The following is a 27,735-nucleotide window of genomic DNA, read 5'->3' as shown; positions in this document are numbered from 1 at the left end:
AACAATTAATGACATTGTGGTCTCATGACATTAAGACTTTAAAAACCAATTAGAAAAATCACATAGCACACAATATAAAATTAATGAGTTCTTAAAAGAGATAAATGTGAAATAAAAATGATAAATGTGTTAATTCATGTTCTTTTTCATATTTTATTAACACTATTGTAGTTCTGAACAGTTTTTTTGCTCCTGGACACATACAGTTTTTAACCGCTTGGCACCTAAACCGCTAATTTTAAGGCACTGACATCATGTCAGGTCATCACGTGGGCCGCAGACGCTGCTAGACGCTGATAGTTTAAGATGTTCGGTCAGACGTTTAATTAGTTCAAAGGAAGATATTTTGTAGTGGTTTTAATGGTAAAAGCTAATGACTTGACAGAGCAAACGTCTTGTCACACTTAAGGGTTTTTCACCTGTATGGAATCTCTTGTGCTTAGAGGTCACATAATTTACTTATCTGTCTGTATAGCGCTGTTTTCACTGTCCTCAAAACGGGCTGATTAGCTTGCCGTTAGCTTAGCTGGCGACTGACATATTCCTGTGGGCGGGGTTTAGTCAAAAACTGTTCTATTGTAGTCATTAAAACAGGAAGTAGAGGTCTGTAGTCCAAACCGGCCGTTCGCTGTAAGCTTTGAAAGGCGAATTCTGTTAAAGAAAATATATCGCCTGGCAGTAAGCTTTATCATTTTATTTTACAAGTATTATTTATGCTGTTATAGCAACATTACACTCTAACTAGGGTTTAAAAAATAGGATTAGGAAAACGTGACCTTTCAATCTTGCAATCACAGACCTTGTAGCTAAAACTGGTACTGCAATCACACAACTAGTGGCCAATACGCAAAATGACAACATAAACATCAGTTAAGGACTGCAACTCCACTTTTTACATGACAATATCCTTGCCAGGCCACTGATGTCAGTGATATAAATATTTGAAATGAAAATTAATTCTTAATGTCTAGTGACATATCAGGGCCATTTTATGATTCATTTATATAAATTTCTTACATACTGTTCCTTTAAGGTTTCTCTCCAGTATGAAGTCTCTGATGAGATTTTAAGTGATCTGACTTAGAAAAAGTCTTGTCACAATGAGAGCATTTGTAAGGTTTTTCACCTGTATGAAGTCTCTTGTGATTTAGTAATGTAGCCCGTTGTCCAAAACTCTTTCCACACACACTACAGTAATAAGGTTTCTCTCCAGTATGAACTCTTTCGTGGTTTTTTAAGTTACTTGAACAAGCAAACGTCTTGCCACACTGAGAACATTTGAAAGGTTTTTCACCTGTGTGAAGTCTCTGGTGCCTTAGTAATGTATGCTTTACACTAAAACTCTTCTCACAGTGAGGACACTCGTAAGGTTTTTCACCTGTGTGAACTCTCTGATGAATATCAAGATTTTGTTTGGTTCTGAAGTATTTTCCACATTCAGTGCAGTTGAAAGGCTTTTCATCACTGTGTATCCTCATGTGAATATTTAGTTTATAGGAACAGACAAAAATCCTCCCACACTGCTCACAGTGAAACTGCTGCTGCTGCTTCTTCTTCTTCTTCTTCTTCTTCTTGTCTCTGTGGTCTTCTGTATCAAGTTTCTTCTCTTGTAAGGTAGTAAAGCTGATCTCAGATCTGGTGAAGAGTTTCTGTTCTGTGTGTTTTCTCTCATGTCTCTCTAAATGTCTCTGTGAGCTGAATGTCTTTCCACAGGTGATGCAGGAAAGAGTTTGTGCTGTCAGTCGCTCTTTTGATGTTGAAGACGTTATTTCGATATCCAGACATGAATCAATCTTCACATCTAAAAGAAACAAGAAACAAATAAATTGTCTTTTCAATCTTATTTACACAAAGAAGGATGAAGAATTGAGATTCTGTATCTTTTTCTAGATTCACACATAAGACAGAAGACAGATGTCATTGTCATTGTTAGTGATGGGATATTTAAAGCAAGGGTCCGGAGCGTGTGTTGCGAATAAATTGATATGGGGGTGAGCGATATGACGACATCGTGAATGATTAAAATGTCTCCGTGATCCACTTTCTCGGAAACATCATTGTAACCGTGCCTACATCAAGTACGTGACAAGGGGGCTCGCTACACGAAGGCGAGGTGTACCTTTTCCCCGCGTTTGGCACACCTGTCCGCGGAGCTTTCAAAGTATTATTGACCGTGTTCCGACACGCAATACAAATTATTGTTTAAATTATTCAGGACATCACTGATGTGCAACATTTACAGTAAATAAAAAAAATTAGGATAATTGAAGAAAAGTAGCCAATCCACCATTGCAAACAAAGTTTAGAACAAACAAAAAAACAGGAATCAAACATTAGGGTGACGAAAATGCTCCACAGCTTTTTGTTCTTGGAAGAATTAAAAATTAAAGAAGAGAAAACGACAGTGAGTGCGTTTACATGCAGTCTTACACCAATTATGCAGTTGTCACTGTCCAGTTGTCTGGACATGATTGTATCGTGATGCGTATTGTATCGGAAGGCCCTTGCCAATACCCAGCCCAAGCGTAGATCACATTATCAGTTTATTATATTTACGATCAAATTATTATTTTAGGGTGAACTAACCCTTTAAGCCTACATAACTGTTGCTCAATAAGCATTAAAGATATCCTAAACTCAGTGAGTTTGTGACTGAAAACCCAAAATAGGTGCTCCCAGTTAAAAATGTTAAAAACACAACAATAATTAAGGAGACATACCTGATGTAATAAAGTCATCATCTTCATCAGGGCGATCTTCCTCTTCTGTGGGTTCAGTTTTGATTTCTGTGGGTTCAGTTTTGATTTCTGTGGGTTCAGTTTTGATTTCTGTGGGTTCAGTTTTGATTTCTGTGGGTTCAGTTTTGATTTCTGTGGGTTCAGTTTTAATCTTCATCATGAGGTTCGTGCAGTCGATGAGTTTAACTGAACACATCTTCAGTTTGGTCTTCAGGATCTGCTGCTGTTCTCCAGCGTTACAGACAGAATCCAGAGACTCTGTGGAGGTTTGATCCTCCTGTAAGCTCTGTTTACTGTCACACACTGTAGTGTCCTGAGTGTCTGTGAGCTTTGACTCAGTATAACAGAGTAAAGTCAGACTGAGATCGGAGTCCTGTGTGTGTCTGGATTTCTCTTCAGAGAGTTTAGAGTCCAGCAGTGTCTGTGGTGTGCGGCTCTGATCTCTGCTCATCCACACTGAATCCAGACTCCCATCATCAGTCACATACACTGAAGATTCACAACAATCCACATCCTGACAACACAACACACACAGACAGTAAGATTAGAAATTATTTGATGTTGTCTGATTTAGATAAATGATGTTTAAGCTGTACAAACCTCACGATTAATTGCTAAATCTCCTCTTGACCTCAGCTTTGTCTCCAGTAACGCCACCTCTTTCTCCAGCTGAGAGATTTCTGTGATGAAATCATCAATATATCCAGCATGGAGAGATCAGTTCATATTGATTTACAGCACATCTCATCACCAACGTCTCAACACTAAAATACACAGACAAGACTCTGTTTAAACTCAATGAAACACGCAAGAGAGAAAAACACTGATGATACACAAACACATCACACGCGCGCTCTTTCTTTCTTTCTTTAGTGAGTTTATTTGCGGACTAAACAGCTGCAGCGCCTCCTGCTGTACTGGAGACAGAAGACGCTCACTGCTTTACAAGTGAGTATGAGGAGGCTGCAGATCTGGAGGCAGATTTACGGCTCGTTTGTTTCTGGTGTGTCTGTAGAGTGTACAGTGAGTGAGAGTGTACACGATACAAGATAAACAGTGTAATAATCTGCACCAAATATTAAAATATAAATCACTGTTGATTCAAACACTGCCCACAGGAGATGACTGAACTGCAACGAAATTTATTGAATGCAATTAATAACACACATTATGATACCTCCCTTTATTAAACATGTTTTTTTATAGTAAAAGTGTAGTAACCAATGGTTTTTGTGTAGTGATTACTATCAGCAAAACCATGATTTTACTACACAAGTCAAGGTTTAAATATGATTTTTAAAATTAAATTTTGTTTTACTACAGTAACCATTTTTCTTTTTTCTGTAAAACCTTTTTCGTAAGGGCTGTATTCAGGTTTTCATATATTACTGTCATCTCTTTGTATCCGTGTACACATTCAGGGAGAGAGATTGTGCACGCGAGACAGATGTGACAGTAAATTTAAATATAAAAACCTATGAATATAATTCAAGTGTTACTACATCCTTCTAAAGGAATTACTAGTTGGTAAATATGATCTTTACTATAGAATATTGATCCTATTGAAGAAATTAGTTTAGAATGATGTAGTAACACTTGATGATTATCATTTGACATGATTATCACTTTAAAATACTGATTTTAATTAATAAAATTATTATAAAAAAAACATGTTTGGCAGACTGTATAATGCACTGTTTAATATTCCGGTAATAACCACCTTAGAGGGCAAATAACCTAATTAATGCCCAGAGACCAGGCGGACACATCATACGTCATCAGCGTGTTCACGTCCACTCTGTAAACAGAGGCAACAAACTTTCCTGCTGAATTGACAACCTGCACATGAGCCACAAAACGAAACATATCTATTGAAACAACAACGGCAAAAACTGTCTGGATCAGGAAAGAGCAAAAACCCAAATTAACATCGGTAACTGTAGTCGGGTTTCCCCATGCTGCCTTGCGTGCAAATTTATTCACATGGCAAGTCTAGCATGGAAACTATGGACCATTTCCCCCCCTGAAATAGGGAACCAATCGACGTCTATGCGACACACCGAAGCAGTTTTGTTTATCCAACACGGCAGCAGACATGTCAAGTTACTTTTCGATGCGGCCTTAGATAGTGTTCTAAGTAGTTTTGAAGTTTATTTTTAAAAAGCCTCAAATACGAGAAAATGAGCATGTGGTTCCCAGACCACGTCTCATTCTCTATGAGACTGGTCTGGTGTTAGCCAGGCTAGGTAACTTTACTGCTTTTTATATATATAGAATAGTATAGTATGATTTTAAAGTATGATTTTATTCAGATGGATTCAGATATTCTATTTTGATTAAACATTGGCTATGTTTACATGCACAAATTTTTTTTAATCCGATTAAATTTAATCTGATTAAAGGTTACGCCAATACAGTTTACATGCACCCTAGCATTGCAATCTGATTAAAATGTTTGTTTACATGTACAGTCTATTTAATCCGATCCGAACATCTGCACAAGAGCACAACCAGGGTTGCCAGTTCGCATATCAAAATCATCCCAATGTTTTTGTCCCAAAAACAGTTTACAGTTTTTGTCCCAGTTTAAACAGTAGCCCAAATCTAAACTCAAAAAAAGCAGAGGAATTTGCAACGTCACGCCGCAGACAACATCTCTCATCGAGTTCACGCTTTGTGTCTAAATAAAAGTCAAAGTGGAGTTGGATAAAGTTGTTCTTAAAGGTGCAGTGTGTAAATTTTAGCGGCATCTATTGGTGAGGTTGTGAATTGCAACCAACGGCTCAGTCCACTGCTCACCCCTCGCTTTTGAAACACATAGAGAAGCTATGATAGCCGCCACGGGACAAACATGTCATCGTCGGAGACAACTTAGTAAAAAAATTTTGTCCGTTAAGGGCTTCTGTAGAAACATGGCGGCCCAAAATGGCGACTTCCATGTAAGGGGACCCTCCGTGTATGTAGATAAAAACGTCTCATTCTAAGGTAATAAACACATAAGGGTTCATTATGAAAGGTCTTTATAAACCCCTGATAATATTGTATTGAATATTATTTTGCATTTCTTTTAAGAGATCCTTTTAAAAATTACACACTGCACCTTTAAGATGTTTTCAGATATAGGTAATGAAAACAATTATTTTAATGCACAACGCTATTTATTGCTTTATAGCCTAAGTACACATATGAAGGCTGTGTAGATTGTAATGTTACAGCCCGTGACCCCATTACCTTAATAATGTGTGTTGCCATTACCTTGCTATTGCATGTTTCTGTGACAAGATTAACGTGATACATAAATAAGAGGTAAATATAAGACATGAACTTAAGCACAACTGTTCTGCGCACAAGGTCTTTTTACATCTGATTGAGAAAACACTACGATTCACGCATTTACATGCATATTTTTTCTCCTGATGATCGGATCAAAGATCGGACTACACCACATCTTTTAATACGATCAAAATTTGCATCCAATCGGCCTGAATCGTATTGATTAAGGTGTTTACATGAATGCTTTTTAGTATGATTGAGCCATCAATGAGATTACAAACGGATTATTTGGTTGCATGTAAATGTTGCTTTTGTAGTTTGTGTACCTTTAAGAATTAGCGTAAAAATATTTATGTTTTCAAAATTACAAGCAAACTACTACGTCTACACAACCGAAAACGTGCTGTATCTAATTCTGATTTCAAACAGTTGTTTATGTTGTTATTCACTTTGGAAAGGCTTCTCACTGGTGAATGAGACATGAAATGTGAACGTCTGGTCTGTTCATGTGTTTTGGAGGAAGCGTGACTATGGATGGCAATCTGAATGGAGGGTGGATCGTGATTTTAGTGCTAGTAGGCTAAAGTTAGTTTTTTTTTAAATCAGATACCCACCTATTTTTAGTCATAAGCTTTATTTATAGGACCTAAATGTATAGTCAGGTTAACGAATCCTCCCTTATACATGGCTATATACAAATACAGTAGCTTTTTTTCTATCAGGTAGGTTATTTTCTAATTTCAATCACATTAATTACGTTTTAAGATTATATGTTTTTTTAAGGAATTAAAAAAATTATTTTAAACTACTCCCTCTTGAGTATGCAAATGAAACGTGCAGTTGAAGTTTAAAACCTTTATTTTCATATACCTGTACAATAACTTTCTTCCTTTTTTATTACCACATTACATTCAACTGTGATCGTCACAATAATGAAGTAGAATGAAAGCTGTTATACAATATATGGTTTCTGTGCACTAAAAATTTGACAAGCTTGTCAAGTATGCAACGTATATTCAAAATATATTGGTGTTCCTCTCAGCAGTCTTTACTCCTCTCTACAAGCTCTTGCAGTTCATTTCTATTGTGCTAACATATCACACATCTGTTCAAGATGCTCTCAATGCAATAACAAGTCCTTTAACTTTCCTAGAAAGAATGAAAGACTGACAAAATACTAAATAATTAAGTAAACTTTCATTTACCAGCCCAGAGAAAAGGCCTATACTGAAGTAACTGAGAGTCAAGTAAAGAAATTACTATTAGAATATAAAGAAAAACCATCGGGTGTAGATAATATTGACTCAAAGTTGCTGAAACAAGTGGCAAATGTAATTGCAGTATTTTGAACTTGAGTTTACAGAAGAGTATTTATCCGCAATCTTGGAAAACAGCAAAGATTGTATCATTACCAAAAAGTACAGCTGTACCTTTTTGTGGTCTTAACTGTAGACCAATTAGTCTGTTACCAACCTTGAGTAAAGTGATGGAGAAAATAGTTTTTGAACAAATTCAGAACTATTTTTCAGATAATAACTTAAGTACTGACTTTCAGCACGCTTATAGAGTTGGTCATTCAACTGCTACAGCGATGGCTCAAATGACAGATGATTGGCTCACGGCATTAGATAATAAGATGTTGGCAGGAGCAGTGTTATTAGATTTCAGCTCAGCCTTTGATCTTATTGACCATAATCTCTTATTAAGAAAAATGAAATGTTATGGTTTTAGTCAAGCAGCATTACATTGGCTTCAAAGTTACCTAGAGAATAGGAAACAGACTGTTTTCTTTAATGGAAGTTTTTCAGATAACAGAGATGTGTGTTGTGGTATACCACAAGGAAGCTGTCTAGGTCCGCTACTGTTTTCTATGTACACAAATGATATGCCTTTAGTGTTACAAAAAGCAAAAATATCTATGTATGCTGATGATTCAACAATTTATTCTTCACAAGGTACAATTGGTGAACTTCAAAATGTTTTAGTGGAAGAATTAAAATTGGTATATGAGTGGATCATAAATAATAAGTTAGCACTAAATATTGAAAAGACAAAAAGTATTGTGTTTGGAACCAGATGTATGCTGTTGAATGAGCCTAAATTGTGTATAACTGTGAAGGATACAAATGTCGAGCAGGTACAAGAGGTTAAACTTCTTGGAGTAGAACTTGATAACAAGCTGTTGTGGTCCAAACACATCAGCACTGTTGTATGCAAGATGAGCAGAAGTCTTGTGATGGTTAAACGGTGCTCCCATTTATTGCCTTTTAATATGGTGGCAGATGTTATAAAAACACTTGTACTATCACAATTGGACTATTGTTCTGAGATTTGGTCCTGCGCTGCTGCTTCTCATATCAAAGTGCTTCGAAGGGTTCAAAACAAGGCAGCGCGATGTGCTCTTCGATGTCTGTATAGAACAAATGTAAATTGGATGCACGTTATGTTGTCCTGGTTAAAGGTAACAGAGAGATTTGAAGCCTCATTGCTTAATCTGACAAGAAATATTGTAGTATCTGAATTACCAAAGGTGCTTTATCGGGAGTTATGTTTTAGTTATAACGAGCATAATTAGGGAACCAGACATGCTATAGAGGGCAGATTCAAACTACCCAAAGTAAAAACAAATCACGGAAAAAATACTGTAAAATACAGATCCATGTATTCTTGTAACAATTTGCCAAGTGAAATTATTAATGCAAATAGTAAACATCAATTTAAAGTCTTCCTGAAAAGGCATCTTCTTTTATTCCAATAACACCTAAGAAGAAAAACACGTGTACTCTCACAATTAGACTATTGTTCTGAGATTTGGTCCTGTGATGCTGCTTCCAAGTGCTTCAAATGGTTTCAAAATAAGAAAATGGGATTCTATTATTTATCACTAAAATTTCTACTAATCGCAATGAGTAAGCGTATCTCTCTATTATTACTTTAACATAAACTAGGTCCTGTGTGTGGATGTATGTGTGTGGGTGTGAGTATGTATTTATGTGCTGTTTTTATTGATGTTATGAATTTTTGTTTGTATTATGGTTATTTTTTGTCATATTATTCATGTAAATGTTTTGTAGTATCGACTCCAGGAAGAATAGCTGTGTTTTCACAGCTAATGTAGATCGGAATAAATACAAATACAAATGTGTTAATTCATGTTGTTTTTCATATTTTATTAACACTATTATGAACAGTTTGTTTGCTCCCGGACACATACACACATAGCCTACACTTTTTAACAGCTTGGCACCTAAAACGCTAATTTTAAGGCACTGACATCATGTCAGGTCATCATGTGAGCCGCAGACGCTGCTAAACGCTGATAGTTGAAGATGTTCGGTCAGACGTTAAATTAGCCAAAAGGAAGATATTTTGCAGTGGTTTTGATCAGGGACGTGCACAGACATTTTGAGGGGCAGGGGCTCAAGTGAAATGAAGGGCACTTCTCATAATTACGTATTTTTTTCTCTTTTTTTAAACAAAAAGTATATATATTAACGCAATTCCGATTCTTTTTAAAAAAATAATTAAAAAAGTTAATTTTATCTTCCTCAAACTCACCCAATTGTTTCGTTTTCAAAAGATGTCTACAGAATAATCAGTTAACACAGAAACCATGGTCTCTTTAGTATTCTTTATAGGAAACCATTAAACAATGTGCATGTTTTGAAAACATTAAATTACACATTAATTACAAATTTGTTAAAATGCTAAAAATAAAGTTGTGATTGCTGAGTTAGCGCTACATGCCAATAAATGCTATAACCTAGCGTTTAGCTGAAGTTCTATTAGTTAACTATTAGTTGTTACTTAAAATCTGTATTTTTGTCAGATAAGGGCTCAAAATATAAGGTCTGTTTACTAATGTGAGCTTCTGGCATGAGCCTCAGAGCAGAGCAATCAGAGCAGAGCTCAACATTATTACTCATGACCAGGGTCCGAAATTAACTTTTTGGCTCACCTGCCATGGGGACTGGTAGATGAAAAAATCCACCAGCCAAACACATTTTTTACCGGCCAGAATAATAAACAGCCTTTTTTGTCACATGTACATTAATTTAATTTGCTGCATTCATGGCAGGGCTTGCAAAATTTCAAAATCCCTGGTAGCCCTTGGGCAGGCACTCTTCAGTTTTTGGTAGCCCAAAATGAATGCAAGTAGCCCGAATAAAAAATACAGTACTTTTAATGTAGAATATTAAGACAAAACATCTATCAAAACACAAATTTGTTGTTGTTTTGATGCTGTTGTTTTTTAAACAAACAAAAAGACTGGATTTCCATGTAAACCAACTTTTCCTGCTCATACCCACACACCAGATTTAATCACCATTTAAAAGTGGTTTAGTGGGTCACAAAACTCACAGTTTGGATCATCCAGTTACAGATTGGATCATTTTTTCGATCAGAAAAACAGGGGCTACTGTCGCTTTAAGAGAGATTCTGCACAGAGTCACTCTCTTCACTGACCGTACAATCTATATCACTTTAAAGCTTGCTGCGAGAGATTTAATTTTCTTACGTGAGTATAGTAATGACTGACAGGACGAAGTTGGAGGATTTGCCAAACAAATCCATGACAAATCATGACGGATTGCTTCATGTACTGCGTCTTTTCGCGCGATCGCGAAAGTGAAAGTAAAACTCGAGCGCGCGCTCAAACGTAATTTAAATTCCCAATGCCTGAATTTCATACACCATTATTACCCATCCAAATCTGTGAAAGAATGCATAAGCATTTAAATATATTTTTTCCTCCCTATAAGTCAAGATAGCCCGACGGGCAGGGCGCATATTGATAGCTAATATGCAGCAGATAGCTGCATACCGCAAGTTACCTGCAGTACTAGCTAGAAACAGACCGTCTCTAGTGCGAGACTTGGAGCGTAGAGACGTTCTGTGGCTAGCTTACCTCGTTCCCAGATCAGTTACTGGCAAACACATTATATTGCATTAATATTTTGGTATGAAAATCACCCGCCAGTGTGGCGGGTAGCCTTTTGAATTTAGTCGGCAAACGGAAAATCTACCCGCATTTGGCGCTTGGCGGGTGTTAATTTCGGACCCTGCTCATGACCCTTTCAAATAGGGCAAAAATAGACCATTTAATTAAAATGACAAATTCTAGGGTTGTAAATGGACATGTAAAAACGTTTCTGGATCATTTTTGCACTTAATAAAGCCACATACCTTCTATGTAATTATTTAACATATTATGGCAACACATCCTTTGGCACCTTTAATCTTAGGTTCCATATGTATTAGGGTTACACCTGTCAAAAACAACAAATATAGATTAGGCCTATTTTATTTGTATTTTATATTTTACTTTTTTGTGTTGTCAGTGAAAATTCTGACTGGGCAAGTAAAATACTGAACCATCAGATTTCTTCCCAATCTACTCCAGCACTCCAGTATAACACATTATAGGCTACTTATTTAACAGCCATTGCAAAAAACGCAATCAAAAAAGCTTACTACTACTGTAGTTAGCAATTATTTTATTGTTTGTGCTTTATTATTTTATGAGCAGTCTGTTTAAACTACATACACTACTAACGTTATACTGTTACAAGTTTGCAACTCTTCAGGTTAATATGGGATTGTCGTGGAAAACAATGTGCCTGAATCGTTATGTGTAACAACGTGTCTCATATTTTGTGCATAAAACTGTTATTATAAGAATGTTTTCTTCCTCACACACTTACCGGTTGCCTGCCTGCATGATCATGCACCTCCCTCCCGTCTCATTCAGGCTGAGCTTTGGCGCTTCAAGCGCAAATGCATGTCTACATACACGAGAAACCAATCATATAGCGAAGTAGGTTCGAGAGGCGGGACTTAGGAAAGGTAAAGCCAATCATATAAGCGATGTGAGTTTTGTAGGCGGGACTCATCTGTTAACCGTTTGTGTACCACAAATAGCGCTATTTTTCTTCTTAGAAGAGTTTAAAACTAATTTAAATGATTCCTAAATAAATTCATGTTAAATTAAATAAGTAATAAGTAAAAAACACAAGAAACAGACAGACATCAGTTGTTATATGAATAAAGATCATATTATTAAAAAAAAAAATTAAAAGCACCCCAGAATAAAAGGGCACCTTCTCTCCAGGAATAAAAAGGGCAGCTGCTCAAGCCCCCTTTGATGTCTATGTGTGCACGTGCCTGGTTTTGATGGCAAAAGCTAATGGTTCCTTTTGGTATTTTAATGGAAACCATTATGAATTTCTGTAAAGGTTTTATTGTTTTTTTTTTCAGAAGGGAAGTGACTTGACAGAGCAAACGTCTGGTTGGGTTTTTCACCTGTATGGAATCTCTTGTGCTTAGAGGTCACATAATTTACTTATCTCTACAGCGCTGTTTTCACTGTCCTCAAAACCATAGATATAAAGGCTAGATGGCTCGTCCGCGCTGCTGGCCAATTGAGTGCAACGTCCGCATTTTGGCGGCCATCTTAGGACAGGGCGCTCGCTCACTCGTAGCATTGAGGTTTAATGATGCAGGTACTTTTAAATGACCATAACTTGCTTAATTTTTTACCGATTTTCAAACGGTTTGGTTTGTTATAAACGTCAAAGATGTACCTATGACACTGCATACCTATACTAAAAATAAAAAATAAATTCATGAAACATGTTAAAGCATCCAGAATTATAGCCACGTTAATAACGTTTGTAAAAACCCAAACCGTTTGAAAATCGGTAGAAAATTGAGCAAGTTATGGTCATTTAAAAGTACCTGCACCATTAAACTCAATGCTACGAGTGAGCGAGCGCCCTGTCGTAAGATGGCCGCCAGGTGATGCCGTTAGGGACTCCGCCTTGAGCCATCTAGCCTTCATACATATCTATGCTCAAAACGGGCTGATTAGCTTGCCGTTAGCTTAGCTGGCGACTGACATATTCATGTGGGCGGGGTTTAGTCAAAAACTGTTCTATACGCACAACCGGCGCAACGTCATTGATCAGACTAGACCTTCCATTGGCTTCCATTCAAAATAGCGGAACAAAGCAACCTTCGTACACAGCCGGCAGGCGTAAATAACTTATGAAATTACTCAGATTAAACATGTTGAGTAATTATCTGTCCACCCTGCCTGCCATAGAGCGCGAAAGATACATTAACATATTTAATTTGGTCAATATAAAAACATGTCTCTTTCATTCTCCCAGCATCAAATTTGTGTAACAACGCTCCCTATTGGCCAGAGGTGTCTTACCCGGACATTTACTCGTACCTCTTCGAGTCAACAGGGAAGCAAGTTTACAGTCAAGTTCCCGGATGTGCCGGTAGTCCGTATTGAAGTCATTAAAACAGGAAGTAGAGGTCTGTAGTCCAAACCGGTGTTGTGTCGAAGTCTGTTCCCCCTATGTTCCCCCTATTTTTCCCTTCAGTGCAGTGCCCCCACGGCGCCCCCATCACGTTATAGGTCTTATTATTTATATATTTAAAGTTTTAATGGCTACCGAGATGTATATGTGTGCATTTCTGTAACGTATCTGTATTGTTCTTAATGGTAAGTCAATTATTTTTACAGTATGAATCATATTATATGTATAATATTTATTTAATTATGTATGCAAACATTACATTTTTAAAACAACCAGTAAAGGGGAAAAAAAGAAAAAGACAGGCTATATTTTAAAAGAAATACCCTAATAGAAAACTGTCAAATGTATGAAATATTTAATAAATTGTATTATAAAATACATGATATTATGCCTTTTTAGTATAACCAATTCAAATCTTTAATCTTTCTAAATGTAACGTGATGAAAACGCTATAAAAGCACTACACTAAAGGGAAACATAGGGGGAACTGAGTTCGACACAACACCGGCCGTTCGCTGTAAGCTTTGAAAGGTGAATTCTGTTAAAGAAAATATATTGCCTGGCAGTGAGCTTTATCATTTTATTTTACAAGTATTATTTATGCTATTATAGCAACATTACACACTAACTAGGGTTTAGGATTAGGAAAACGTGACCTTTAAGTTAGTTTCACTGTTGACTAAAAATCTTCCCACAAACATTACAGTGTTAAGGTTTTTCTCCAGTATGAACGCTCTGATGAGATTTTAAATGACCGGACTGAGAAAAAGTCTTATCACACTGAGAGCATTTGTAAGGTTTTTCACCTGTATGAAGTCTCTTGTGATTTAGTAATGTAGCCCGTTGTCCAAAACTCTTTCCACAGAGACTACAGTGATAAGGTTTCTCTCCAGAATGAACTCTCTGATGGTATCTTAAGTTACTTGAACAAATAAATGTCTTGTCACACTGAGAGCATTTGAAAGGTTTTTCACCTGTATGAATTCTCTTGTGATATAGTAATGTAGACCCTTGACTAAAACTCTTTCCACACACACTACAGTGATAAGGTTTCTCTCCAGTATGAACTCTTTCATGTTTTTTTAAGTTACTTGAACAAGTAAACGTCTTGTCACACTGAGAGCATTTAAAAGGTTTTTCACCTGTATGAATTATCTTGTGATTTAGTAATGTATGCTTTACACCAGGGGTCTTCAACGTTTTTTGGGTCGGGGACCCCTTAGATGAGAGAGTCAGGGAGCAGGGACCCCCTAATACTAAATGTGTAAAACAGAGATATTTAAGTAAGCAGTAAGGTACGAGAGGATGCATTTTTCGTATTAGGCACAACACAAAGTGGAGTAAAATATAACTGATGACCAATCAGAATCAAGGACTGGAACTGTTTTATAAATAGAAACAAACCATATTGTCACACAGCCATACTATATTAACATGCATAATTTTTTTGTTAAAGTAGATTTTGTTTTTATAGAAATATAATAATAATAATAATAAAATAATATTATTTTAAGGTATTTGCAGTGTAATATAGTTTCATTTTACTGTGAATTGGACAAGGGCTTTCAGTTTATAAAGATGACTGATCATGGTGAATGGCACAAAGACTGTCTATTTTGGTGCGGATAGAGGTTGTGCTACTTTATAATTCTGAGGTCTGTTGCCTTTTCTCGTGTATCATCATTGTCACGAGTTTGAGTAACGCAGGTTTATTTTCTGCATAGCTTCATATCAGACTCAGGTGAACAACATGCAACGAGTCCGAGCGCATCTCTTTGGGGCAACTTTTTGAGAGGCGGATTTCAACCTGACTATGAATCTTGCACAAAGCACCATCACGGCGCGCGTTTCATTCATTTTTAAAATTGAGCGATAGTTTTATCACAGTTTAAAATGCAGACGCGGTGTGGTGTCATTTGCCTGTTGAATTAGCGCTTTAAATCTGAACCGCGTTAAAACAGCCGTCCAAGTTCAGAAATATAGATGAGACAACATGTCGTAAAGATTCTAAAATGACATTCTTAAAGAAAGACACACATAAGATTTACCTGTTTTATGATGACTTTTCTGTCGCTACTGCTGCTTCCTGAGTGGACATTTATAATCTTTAGATATTTTATCTTGATCCGCTGGCTAAACTGAACGCGCGCCTTCAAACCTATGCGCCACGCACGTGCACAACTTAAAGGGGACATGTGACGTTTTGTACATATATTTAACGTTTTTAACCTAAAAATAGCTCGTTGTTAAACATCATGTGGCGGACCCCCTGCAGTTCCGTCACGGACCCCCTGGGGGCCGCGGACCCCCGGTTGAAGACCCATGCTTTACACAAAAACTCTTCCCACAGACACTACAGTGATGAGGTTTCTCTCCAGTATGAACTCTCTGATGGATTATCAGATGACATTTATAACCGTAACATTCATCACAGTGTAAACACTGATAGAGTTTCTCTTCAATGTGTGTATTCTGGTGTGATTTTAATGAACTTGAATCCCTAAAGGTTTTGTCACATTCACTGCACTGATACGGTCTCTCATTGGTGTGTAAAAGCACATGTCTCTTCAGACTATGTTTACAGCTAAATCTCTTCTCACAGTGAGGACACTCGTAAGGTTTTTCTCCAGTATGAACTCTCTGATGAACTTTAAGATTGTGCTTGGTTGTGAAGTATTTTCCACATTCAGTGCAGTTGAAAGGCTTTTCACCACTGTGTGTCCTCATGTGAACATTTAGATCAGAGGAAGAGCCAAAAGTCTTCCCACACTGCTCACAGTGAAACTGCTTCTTCTTCTCTCTGTGATCTTCTGAATGAAGTTTCCTCTCTTGTAAGGTAGTAAAGCTGATCTCAGATCTGGTGAAGAGTTTCTGTTCTGTGTGTTTTCTCTCATGTCTCTCTAAAAGTCTCTGTGAGCTGAATGTCTTTCCACAGGTGATGCAGGAAAGAGTTTGTGCTGTCAGTCGCTCTTTTGATGTTGAGGACGTTATTTCTATATCCAAACATGAATCACTCTTCACATCTGAAAGAAACATGAAACAAATAAATTGTCTTTTCACTCTTATTTACACAAAGAAGGATGAAGAATTGACATTCTGTATCTTTTTCTAGATTCACACATATAGACAAAAGACAGATGTCAGTCTTGTTATTACAGCTGGGTCATTGTTAGTGATGGGATATTTAAAGCGAGGGTCCGGAGCATGTGTTGCGAATAAATGGATATGGGTGAGTGATATGACGATATCGTGAATGATTAAAATGTCTCCATGATCCACTTTTTCGGAAACATCATTGTATCCGTGCCTACACGTCACGTGACAAGGGGGCGTGCTTCCCACGTTTGGTGCACGTGTCCGCGGAGCTTTCAAAGTATTGACCGTGTTCCGACACGTAATACAAATTATTGTTTAAATTATTCAGGGCATCACTGATGTGCAACATTTACAGTAAATAAAAAAAATTAGGATAAGTGAAGAAAAGTAGCCAATCCACCATTGCAAACAAAGTTTAGAACAAGCAAAAAAAACAGGAATCAAACATTAGGGTGACGAAAATGCTCCACAGCTTTTTGTTCTTGGAAGAATTAAAAATTAAAGAAGAGAAAACGACAGTGAGTGCGTTTACATGCACAGCTTAATAAACTGATAACGTGATCTACGCTAGGGCTGGGTATTGGCAAGGGCCTCCCGATACAATACGTATCACAATACGTGGGTCACGATACGATACAGTCATGTCCAGACAACTGGGACAGTGACAACTACAGCAGTGGCGGAGGAGGTCGTTTGACGCACACAGAGGGATTTGATGTTTTTTAAAATATCGACAGTAGACATCGAAATATCGATACATTATTGATACAGTATCGATATTTTTGCACATACCTAATCTCCACATATGAAAGATAAACGTCACACGCGGAAGCGCAAAGTAACGTATAAAAGTCTCCGCTCGACTAAATCAGTTGGCAGAGAAACTGTTAAAATAGAAGCTCATGTTACATTTACAGGTTCTGCAGACACGAGAAAAGATACAACAATATGACTTTAGACAGATATATGCCGTCGGCTTTTTGATCAACTATTATGTACTATAGGTGGTGAAGTCACTGCCAGCGAGAAAACTTCTTGAATTCTTCAAGTCCCATGTAAGCGCAGTTGTCTGCATAGCCAGATTATTGATTTGCATGTAAACGCATGAAAAGAGTTTTCTATAATAAGCAGATTTTTGATAGTTATCCGCTTATTCTGTGCATATAAACGCACTCAGTGTTTGTGCAAATGCTGTCTATTTCCTTTGTGTAATTGTTTGTAGTGGAGTGTCCTGAAAGACTCTTCAGAGATAAAAAGGATGTAATACTACTCTATAGGTACTCCAGATTAACATCAGAAAGGCAGAAACAGTGTTTGTTACGTGAGTTTTAAAACTTTATATGACAAAAATTATATTTAAAGGAAATATTCTTACAGTTATTCAAAGATGCACAAATAATTCCATATATTATTTCCTGTTTAAGAGCACATCCTTCATTATTTTCTGGGGAATTTTGAAACTAACTGAAGTCATTTGGACAGCAAGAAGTAGGGATGCACCGATAGGATTTTTTTGGGCCGATACCGATTTAAGCAGACAACTTCTGACCGATACCGATATTAAACACTTGTATACAATACTATACAGTTGGTCTATTAGCTAGTTTATTTCTGCATCAAATAATTTTTACTGAACATGGATTGTATCTAATTAACATCCAACTGACCAACATAATAAGAGGCACAAATTAAGCTAAAACAAATATAAGACAACATGACAACCTTCAAAGGTGGTTTTTGCTATTCAGCATTTCTTTTATTAACAACATTAACTAATGTTTTTTTATACATATAATGGATTTCTTTAATAAACATAAATAATGCCAGTGCTATTGCTTTAAACAGAGTATAAATATTGCTACTTCAAAAAAGTTGGACTTCTTGCCCCACTAAAGTGCAGTCTGTTTCTTTTATTGTCCAAGACATTTGAGCCAGCTCAACAAAGGTTTTCTGTCGGTGCTTAAGTATAGTGCACACTAGGGCTGGACCAGAATGTTTGAATATTCGTTCCGTTGGCTGACATTCGATTTTCAGTTTTGAGATTCGAATATATATATATTTTACAGCGTTAATGCAGAGCTTTTGCCAAGCAGGAAGTCCGCTTCACGCTCCAGGCGGAGAGAGACCAACATCCATAGCCACCAAACGCCACCAGTAGAAGAGATCAGAAAGAGATCGCCTCGACGGAAAGCGGGCTTCCTGCTTTGGCATTCACGCTAATAGTGTTGTAAATAACGTTCAGTTTCTTGCAAAAACTGATTGATTTGCTTCACAAGACATCAATATGTCACACGGAGTTATGGGAGATTACTTTTGTATTAGATATACATGTTTAAAGTGGCGGATCGGTTGACTTGCATGACGGAGCACTTATTTTAACCATAAAATAACGTTCCCATAACGTTGTAGGGTGGTTATTTTTAAATAACCTAAAAATAACTTATACAGAACGTTATTTTTTGGTTATTTTTTTGGAACCATAAAATAACGTTCCTATAACATTGCAGGGTGGTTATTTTTAAAATAACCTAAAAATAACTTGTACAGAACGTTATTTTTTGGTTATTTTTTGGAACCATAAAATAACGTTCCTATAACGTTGCAGGGTGGTTATTTTTAAAATAACCTAAAAATAACTTGTACAGAACGTTATTTTTTGGTTATTTTTTTGGAACCATAAAATAACGTTCCTATAACGTTGCAGGGTGGTTATTTTTAAAATAACCTAAAAATAACTTGTACAGAACGTTATTTTTTGGTTATTTTTTGGTTATTTTTTTGGAACCGTAAAATAACGTTCCCATAACGTTGCAGGGTGGTTACTTTTAAAATAACCTAAAAATAACTTATACAGAACGTTATTTTTTGGTTATTTTTTGGAACCATAAAATAACGTTCCTATAACGTTGCAGGGTGGTTATTTTTAAAATAACCTAAAAATAACTTATACAGAACGTTATTTTTTGGTTCTTTTTTTGGAACCATAAAATAACGTTCCCATAACGTTGCAGGGTGGTTATTTTTAAATAACCTAAAAATACAGAACGTTATTTTTTGGTTATGTTTTTTTTTAGGAAATGAAGTGAATGCATAATTAAACCCATTATTCCTTTAGTGTGCACGTCTAATATGCGCGTGCTTGTCTGCACGAGCTTACCGCCTTATTCACGAGTACCCGCTTTATCTTGTGCTCAGGAAAAGTCGTTAATTTAAAAAATAACGGCCCTTTCGTTTTTACCTCAGAGACTAACATTATTTTAGCGGCTCTTTTGTCTCTTTCTTGATTTAGTAACTTAAATATGTGAGAAGAAATATATAAACGAGTGATTTCCAATCGATTTGAGGAGAATTTGAGGAGAATATAATTTTAGAAACTTTTTATTGTTGTAAAAACGGATAGCCGACTAACTGTGGTAAGATCTTTTAACCTAAAGTGACTGATTTATTTGTCATTGCGTTTTAACTTCAGAGTATAACATTCTAGCGATTTCTTTTTTGTTTCTTCATTAGTAGCTTAAATATGTGAAAACGAAAATATATTTTAATTATTTCCATGAAGAGAATATGAAGTTAGAAGCTTTTGATTATTGTAAAAACTGAGAGAGAGATGCTGATTGTTGTTACAATGGAGAGGCGGCTGCTGTAAGGTCTGTTAAACTAAAGTTCTATTTCTGTAGAGAGGACTTTCCTGGCTGGCCAGGAACAGACCTTGGAGGGTGGCGTTATGGGAACCAGGGACTGGCGTTGGGGGAACGTTTTGAGAACCAAAAACTAACGTTAGGGGAACGTTTTGGGAACCAAAAATTGTTAGCTGGGACCTTATTAAAAGTATTGCTCGTGTTTTGTTTCAATAATGCTGTTCTCGCAGCACGCGTGACAGGCACGCCGCTACATACGCACACAGATTCCTGCCTTTATTAAAGAGAAAAATATGTTCAGCCCCTCCTTCCGAAGCTTTGAATATTTGATTTGATTTCTACTAGAGCTTTGAAGCTCAAAAAATGGTATTTGGAACAGCCCTAGTGCACACCCAAACATTAAATCATTTTAATTGAACAACAGACATGCAATTCATTGACTTTATGCGGTTAATTAATAAACAATCGGTATCAGCCTTTCTCGTGCTATTTGCCGATATGTCGATGGTTTCAAATTCATCAAAAATCGGCCGATAAATATCGGTGACCGATACATCGGTGCATCACTAGAAAGAAGCCTCCAGAACTTCATCAAAAATATCTACAAATGTGTTCTTAAGACAATCGGAGCACTTGGGGGTTTCGAACGACACAGAGGTAAGTGATTTATGATCAAATTATTATTTTATGGTGAACTAACCCTTTAAGCCTACATACCTGTTGCTCAATAAATATTAAAGATATCTTAAACTTAGTGAGTTTGTGACTGAAAACCCAAAATAGGTGCTCCCAGTTAAAAACACAACAATAATTAAGGAGACATACCTGATGAAATAAAGTCATCATCTTCATCAGGGCGATCTTCCTCTTCTGTGGGTTCAATATTGATTTCTTTAGGTTCAGTTTTGATTTCTGTGGGTTCAGTTTTGATTTCTTTAGGTTCAGTTTTGATTTCTGTGGGTTCAGTTTTGATTTCTGTGGGTTCAGTTTTGATTTCTGTGGGTTCAGTTTTGATTTCTGTGGGTTCAGTTTTGATTTCTGTGGGTTCAGTTTTGATTTCTGTGGGTTCAGTTTTGATTTCTGTGGGTTCAGTTTTGATTTCTGTGGGTTCAGTTTTAATCTTCATCATGAGGTTCGTGCAGTCGATGAGTTTAACTGAACACATCTTCAGTTTGGTCTGCAGGATCTGCTGCTGTTCTCCAGCGTTACAGACAGAATCCAGAGACTCTGTGGAGGTTTGATCCTCCTGTAAGCTCTGTTTACTGTCACACACTGTAGTGTCATGAGTGTCTGTGAGCTTTGACTCAGTATAACAGAGTAAAGTCAGACTGAGATCAGAGTCCTGTGTGTGTCTGGATTTCTCTTCAAAGAGTTTAGAGTCCAGCATATCTACTCATCCACACTGAATCCAGACTCCCATCATCAGTCACATACACTGAAGATTCACAACAATCCACATCCTGACAACACAACACAGACAGACAGACAGACAGACAGACAGAAAGATTAGAAATTATTTGATGTTGTCTGATTTAGATAAATGATGTTTAAGCTGTACAAACCTCTCGATTCATTGTTAAATCTCCTTTTGACCTCAGCTTTGTCTCCAGTAACGCCACCTCTTTCTCCAGCTGAGAGATTTCTGTGATTAAATCATCAATATATCCAGCATAGACAGATCAGTTCATACTCATTTACAGCACATCTCATCATCAACGTCTCAACACTTAAATACACAGAGACAAGACTCTGTTTACAGTCAATGAAACACGCAAGAGAAAAACACTGAGGATACACAAACACATCACACGCGCGCTCTTTCTTTCTTTCTTTAGTGAGTTTATTTGCGGATTAAAGAGCTGCAGCGCCTCCTGCTGTACTGGAGACAGAAGACGCTCACTGCTTTACAAGTGAGTATGAGGAGGCTGCAGATCTGGAGGCAGATTTCGGCTCTGTTGTTTCTGGTGTGTCAGTAGGGTGTAAAGTGTGTGAGAGTGTACACGATATAAGATAAACAGTGTAATGATCTGCACCAAATATTACAATATATGTATATATTCACTGTTGATTCAAACACTGCATACAGGAGACGATTGAACTGCAACAGAGTTTAGTGAACAAATACACATTATGGTACCTCCCTTTATTAAACATGGTTTTATTATGTTAAAAGTGTAGTAACCATGGTTTTTGTGTAGTGATTACTATCAGCAAAACCATGATTTTTAAAATTGTGTTTTACTACAGTAACTGTGTTTTTTGTTTTGTTTTTTGTAGTAAAACCATGGTTAATTTTCGTTTTCTGAAACTATTCTCTCTTGAATATGAAAATGAAACGTGCAGTATAAAGCCTTATTTTCATCTGTAAATTTACCTGTACAATGACATTCTTCCTTTTTTATTAACACATCACATTCAACTGTGATCGTCATAATAATAAAGTAAAAAGAAACCCGTTATACAATATATGGTGTCTGTGCAGTGAAAGTGTGACAAACTTGTCTATTTATGCAACATATACTCAAATAGTGCTGTTCCTCTCAGCAGTCTTTATTCCTCTACAAGCTCTTGCAGTTCTTTTCTATTGTGCTACCACATCACGCTGTGCATCTGGACAAAATGATCTCAATGCAATAACAGGTCCTTTAACTTTCCTAGAAATTATAAAAAGAATGACAAAATACTGAATAATTATGTAAACTTTCATTTACCAGCCGAGAGAATAGGCCTATAGCAGAAGTCAGGAGACGTAATCATAGTAAAAATGAACAAAGAATTTACTGAATAATCTGAACAGTTCCTTTCTTAAATGAACAATTAATGACATTGTGGTCCCATGACATAAATACTTTAAAACCAATTAGAAAAATCACATAGCACACAATATAAAATTAACGAGTTCTTAAAAGAGATAAATGTGACATAAAAATATAAATGTGTTAATTCATGTTGTTTTTCATATTTTATTAACACTATTATGAACAGTTTGTTTGCTCCCGGACACATACACACATACAATTTTTAACAGCTTGCCACCTAAACTGCTAATTTTAAGGCACTGACAGTTTAAGATGTTCGGTCAGACATTTAATTAGTTCAAAGGAAGATATTTTGTAGTGGTTTTAATGGTAAAAGCTAATGGAAACCATTAGGAATTTCTGTAAAGATTTTTTTTTTTTCAGAAGGAAAGTGACTTGACAGAGCAAACGTCTAGTCACACTTAAGGGTTTTTTACCTGTATGGAATCACATAATTTACTTTATCTGTATAGCGCTGTTTTCACTGTCCTCAAAACAGGCTGATTAGCTTGCCGTTAGCTTAGTTGGCGACTGACATATTCCTGTGGGCGGGTTTAGTCAAAAACTGTTCTATTGTAGTCATTAAAACAGGAAGTAGAGGTCTGTAGTACAAACCGGCCGTTCGCTGTAAGCTTTGAAAGGCGAATTCTGTTAAAGAAAATATATCACCTGGCAGTGAGCTTTATCATTTTACAAGTATTATTTATGCTATTATAGCAACATTACACACTAACTAGACTTTAAAAAATAGGATTAGGAAAACGTGACCTTTAAGTTAGTTTCACTGTTGGCTTAAAATCTTCCCACAAACATTACAGTGTTAAAGGAACAGTATGTTGGATTGTGGCTAAAACTGGTACTGCAATCACACAACTAGTGGCCAATACGCAAAATGTTAACATAAACATCAGTTGAGGACTGCAACTCCACTTTTTAAATGACAATATCCTTGCCAGGCCACTGATGTCAGTGATATAAATATTTGAAATGAAAATTAATTATTAATGTCTAGTGACATATCAAGGCCATTTTATGATTAATTGATATAAATTTCTTACATACTGTTCCTTTAAGGTTTCTCTCCAGTATGAACTCTCTGATGGTATTTTAAACTACTTGAATAACCAAAAGTCTTGTCACACTGAGAGCATTTGAAAGGTTTTTCACCTGTATGAATTATCTTGTGATTTACTAATGTAGCCTTTAGATTAAAACTCTTCCCACAGACACTACAGTGATAAGGTTTCTCTCCAGTATGAACTCTTTGATGAACTCTTAAATAAGATGAATTAGTGAATCTCTTTCCACAATGAGTGCAGACGTAAGGTTTCTCTCCAGTGTGAACTATCTGATGGGTTATCAGCTGATATTTATAACCGTAACATTTATCACAGTGTGAACACTGATAGAGTTTCTCTTCAATGTGAGTATACTCGTGTTTTTTTAATGAACTTGAATCACTAAAGGTTTTGTCACATTCACTGCACTGATACGGTCTCTCATTGGTGTGTGAACGCACATGTCGGTTCAGATTATATTTACAGCTAAATCTCTTCTCACAGTGAGGACATTTGTAAGGTTTTTCTCCTGTATGAATTCTCTGATGAACTTTAAGATTGTGTTTGCTTTTAAAGTAATTTCCACATTCAGTGCAGTAGAAAGGCTTTTCACCACTGTGTGTCCTCATGTGAACATTTAGTTTAGAGGAAGAGACACAAATCTTCCCACACTGCTCACAGTGAAACTGCTTCTTCTTCTTCTTCTTCTTCTCTCTGTGGTCTTCTGAATGAAGTTTCTTCTCTTGTAAGGTAGTAAAGCTGATCTCAGATCTGTTGAAGAGTTTCTGTTCTGTGTGTTTTCTCTCATGTCTCTCTAAATGTCTCTGTGAGCTGAATGTCTTTCCACAGGTGATGCAGGAAAGAGTTTGTTCTGTCAGTCGCTCTTTTGATGTTGAAGACGTTATTTCGATATCCAGACATGAATCAATCTTCACATCTGAAAGAAACATGAAACAAATAAATTGTCTTTTCACTCTTATTTACACAAAGAAGGATGAAGAGTTGAGATTCTGTATCTTTTTCTAGATTCACACATAAGACAGAAGTCAGGTGTCAGTCCTGTTATTACAGCTGGGTCATTGTTAGTGATGGGATATTTAAAGCGAGGGTCCGGAGCATGTGTTGCTAATAAATGGATATGGGTGAGCGATATGACGATATCGTGAACGATTAAAATGTCTCCATGATCCACTTTTCCGGAAACATCATTTTATTCGTGCCTACATCAAGTACGTGACAAGGGGGCGTGCTACACGAAGGCGAGGTGTACCTTTTCCCGCGTTTGGCACACGTGTCCGCCAAGCTTTCAAAGTATTGACCGTGTTCCGACACGCAATACAAATTATTGTTTAAATTATTCAGGGCATCACTGATGTGCAACATTTACAGTAAATAAAAAAAATAGGATAAGTGAAGAAAAGTAGCCAATCCACCATTGCAAACAAAGTTTAGAACAAGCAAAAAAACAGGAATCAAACATTAGGGTGACGAAAATGCCCCACAGCTTTTTGTTCTTGGAAGAATTAAAAATTAAAGAAGAGAAAACGACAGTGAGTGCGTTTACATGCAAACATGCGTTTACGGCAATTATGCTTAATAAACTGATAAAGTGATCTACGCTAGGGCTGGGTATTGGCAAGGCCCTCCCGATACAATACGAATCACAATACGTGGGTCACGATACGATACAATCATGTCCAGACAACTGGACAGTGACAACTACAGCAGTGGCGGAGGAGGTCGTTTGACGCACACAGAGGGATTTGATGGGTTTAAAAAAATATCGATAGTAGAGATTGAAATATCGATACACTATCGATACAGCAGTATCGATATTTTTGCACAGCACCAAACTCCGCATATGAAAGATAAACGTCACACGCGGAAGTAAGCGCAAAGTAACGTATAAAAGTCTCCGCTCGACTAAATCAGTTGGCAGAGAAACTGTTAAAATAGAAGCTCATGTTACATTTACAGGTTCTGCAGACCCGAGAAGAGATACAACAATATAGCTTTAGACAGATATATGCCGTCGCCGTTTTGATCAACTATTATGTACTATAGGTGGTGAAGTCACTGCCAGCGAGAAAACTTCTTGAATTCTTCAAGTCCCATGTAAGCGCAGTTGTCTGCATAGCCAGATTATTGATTTGCATGTGAACGCATGAAGAGTTTTCTATAAGCAGATTTTTGATAGTTATCAGCTTATTCTGTGCATGAAAACGCACTCAGTGTTTGTGCAAATGCTGTCTATTTCCTTTGTGTAATTGTTTGTAGTGGAGTGTCCTGAAAGACTCTTCAGAGATAAAAAGGATGTAATACTACTCTATAGGTACTCCAGATTAACATCAGAAATGCAGAAACAGTGTGTGTTACCGTGAGCTTTAAAACTTTATATGACAAAAATTATATTTAAAGGAAATATTCTTACAGTTATTCAAAGATGCACAAATAATTCCATATATTATTTCCTGTTTAAGAGCACATCCTTCATTATTTTCTGGGGAATTTTGAAACTAACTGAAGTCATTTGGACAGAAAGAACTTAGCCTCCCAAACTTCATCAAAACTATCTACAAATGTGTTCATAAGACAATCGGAGCACTTGGGGGTTTAGAACGACACGGAGGTAAGTGATTTATGATCAAATTATTATTTTAGGGTGAACTAACCCTTTAAGCCTACATACCTGTTGCTCAATAAATTTTAAAGATATCCTAAACTCAGTGAGTTTGCGACTGAAAACCCAACACAGGTGCTTACACACTTAAACACAACGGGGCGGATTCCCGGACAGGGATTAGACTAGTCCTAGACTTAAACACTTTTAAGAGCTCTCCAAACTGAAAACAACTTGCACTTACATATGTTAAAATACATCAGTGCCTTTTGTTTTACCTCAAAATGCACACAGGTAATGTTTTTAGTAAGGCATGTTTGTTAAAACTAGTTATATTTCCTAATTAAACTAAGGCCTAGTCCTGGATTAAGCTAATCCTGGTCCGGGAAACCGCCCCAACAATAATTAAGGAGACATACCTGATGGAATAAAATCATCATCTTCCTCAGTGCGATCTTTCTCTTCTGTGGGTTCAGTTTTGATTTCGGTGGGTTCAGTTTTGATTTCTTTAGGTTCAGTTTTGATTTCTGTGGGTTCAGTTTTGATTTCTGTGGGTTCAGTTTTAATCTTCATCATGAGGTTCTTGAAGTCAATGAGTTTAACTGAACACATCTTCAGTTTGGTCTGCAGGATCTGCTGCTGTTCTCCAGCGTTACAGACAGAATCCAGAGACTCTGTGGAGGTTTGATCCTCCTGTAAGCTCTGTTTACTGTCACACACTGTAGTGTCCTGAGTGTCTGTGGGCTTTGACTCAGTATAACAGAGTAAAGTCAGACTTGTCTGATTCAGGTAAATGATGTTTAAGCTGTACAAACCTCTCGATTCATTGCTAAATCTCCTCTTTCTTCAGCTGAGCGATTTCTGTGATGAAATCATCAATATATCCAGCATGAACAGATCAGTTCATACTAATTTACAGCACATCTCATCATCAACGTCTCAACACTTAAATACACAGAAACAAGAGTCTGTTTAAAGTCAATGAAACGCGCAAGAGAGAAAAACACTGAATACACAAACACATCACACGAGCGCTCTTTCTTTCTTTCTTTCTTTCTTTAGTGAGTTTATTTGCGGACTAAAGAGCTGCAGCGCCTCCTGCTGTACTGGAGACAGAAGACGCTCACTGCTTTACAAGTGAGTATGAGGAGGCTGCAGATCTGGAGGCAGATTTACGGCTCTG

General features: G+C 36.8%; 3 protein-coding genes across 3 annotated transcripts; all 3 read right to left on the bottom strand.

Moving 5' to 3' along the window:
- LOC129437072 (uncharacterized) lies at positions 1–27,594 on the bottom strand. The gene is made up of 3 exons (XM_073863512.1): positions 27,368–27,594; positions 2,721–3,252; positions 1–1,801 (listed from the first exon to the last, which is right to left on the bottom strand). Exons 1-3 carry the CDS (start codon positions 27,377–27,379, stop codon positions 1,029–1,031), a joined length of 1,317 nt encoding a protein of 438 aa, XP_073719613.1. The 5' UTR covers positions 27,380–27,594; the 3' UTR covers positions 1–1,028.
- LOC129437116 (uncharacterized) lies at positions 15,623–21,923 on the bottom strand. Its single transcript, XM_055195284.2, has 3 exons — positions 21,639–21,923; positions 20,902–21,536; positions 15,623–16,365 (listed from the first exon to the last, which is right to left on the bottom strand). Exons 2-3 carry the CDS (start codon positions 21,461–21,463, stop codon positions 15,623–15,625), a joined length of 1,305 nt encoding a protein of 434 aa, XP_055051259.2. The 5' UTR covers positions 21,464–21,536; positions 21,639–21,923.
- On the bottom strand, positions 22,836–27,357 carry LOC129437146 (uncharacterized). The gene is made up of 2 exons (XM_055195319.2): positions 26,972–27,357; positions 22,836–24,869 (listed from the first exon to the last, which is right to left on the bottom strand). Exons 1-2 carry the CDS (start codon positions 27,162–27,164, stop codon positions 23,944–23,946), a joined length of 1,119 nt encoding a protein of 372 aa, XP_055051294.2. The 5' UTR covers positions 27,165–27,357; the 3' UTR covers positions 22,836–23,943.
- Positions 27,595–27,735: the final 141 nt, after the last annotated feature.

Source organism: Misgurnus anguillicaudatus, chromosome 24, assembly GCF_027580225.2.
Source record: "Misgurnus anguillicaudatus chromosome 24, ASM2758022v2, whole genome shotgun sequence".
NCBI classification, from domain to species: Eukaryota; Metazoa; Chordata; class Actinopteri; order Cypriniformes; family Cobitidae; genus Misgurnus; species Misgurnus anguillicaudatus.
The sequence above is the reverse complement of the archived record's forward strand: the minus strand, read 5'-3'. Positions and strand labels throughout refer to the sequence as shown.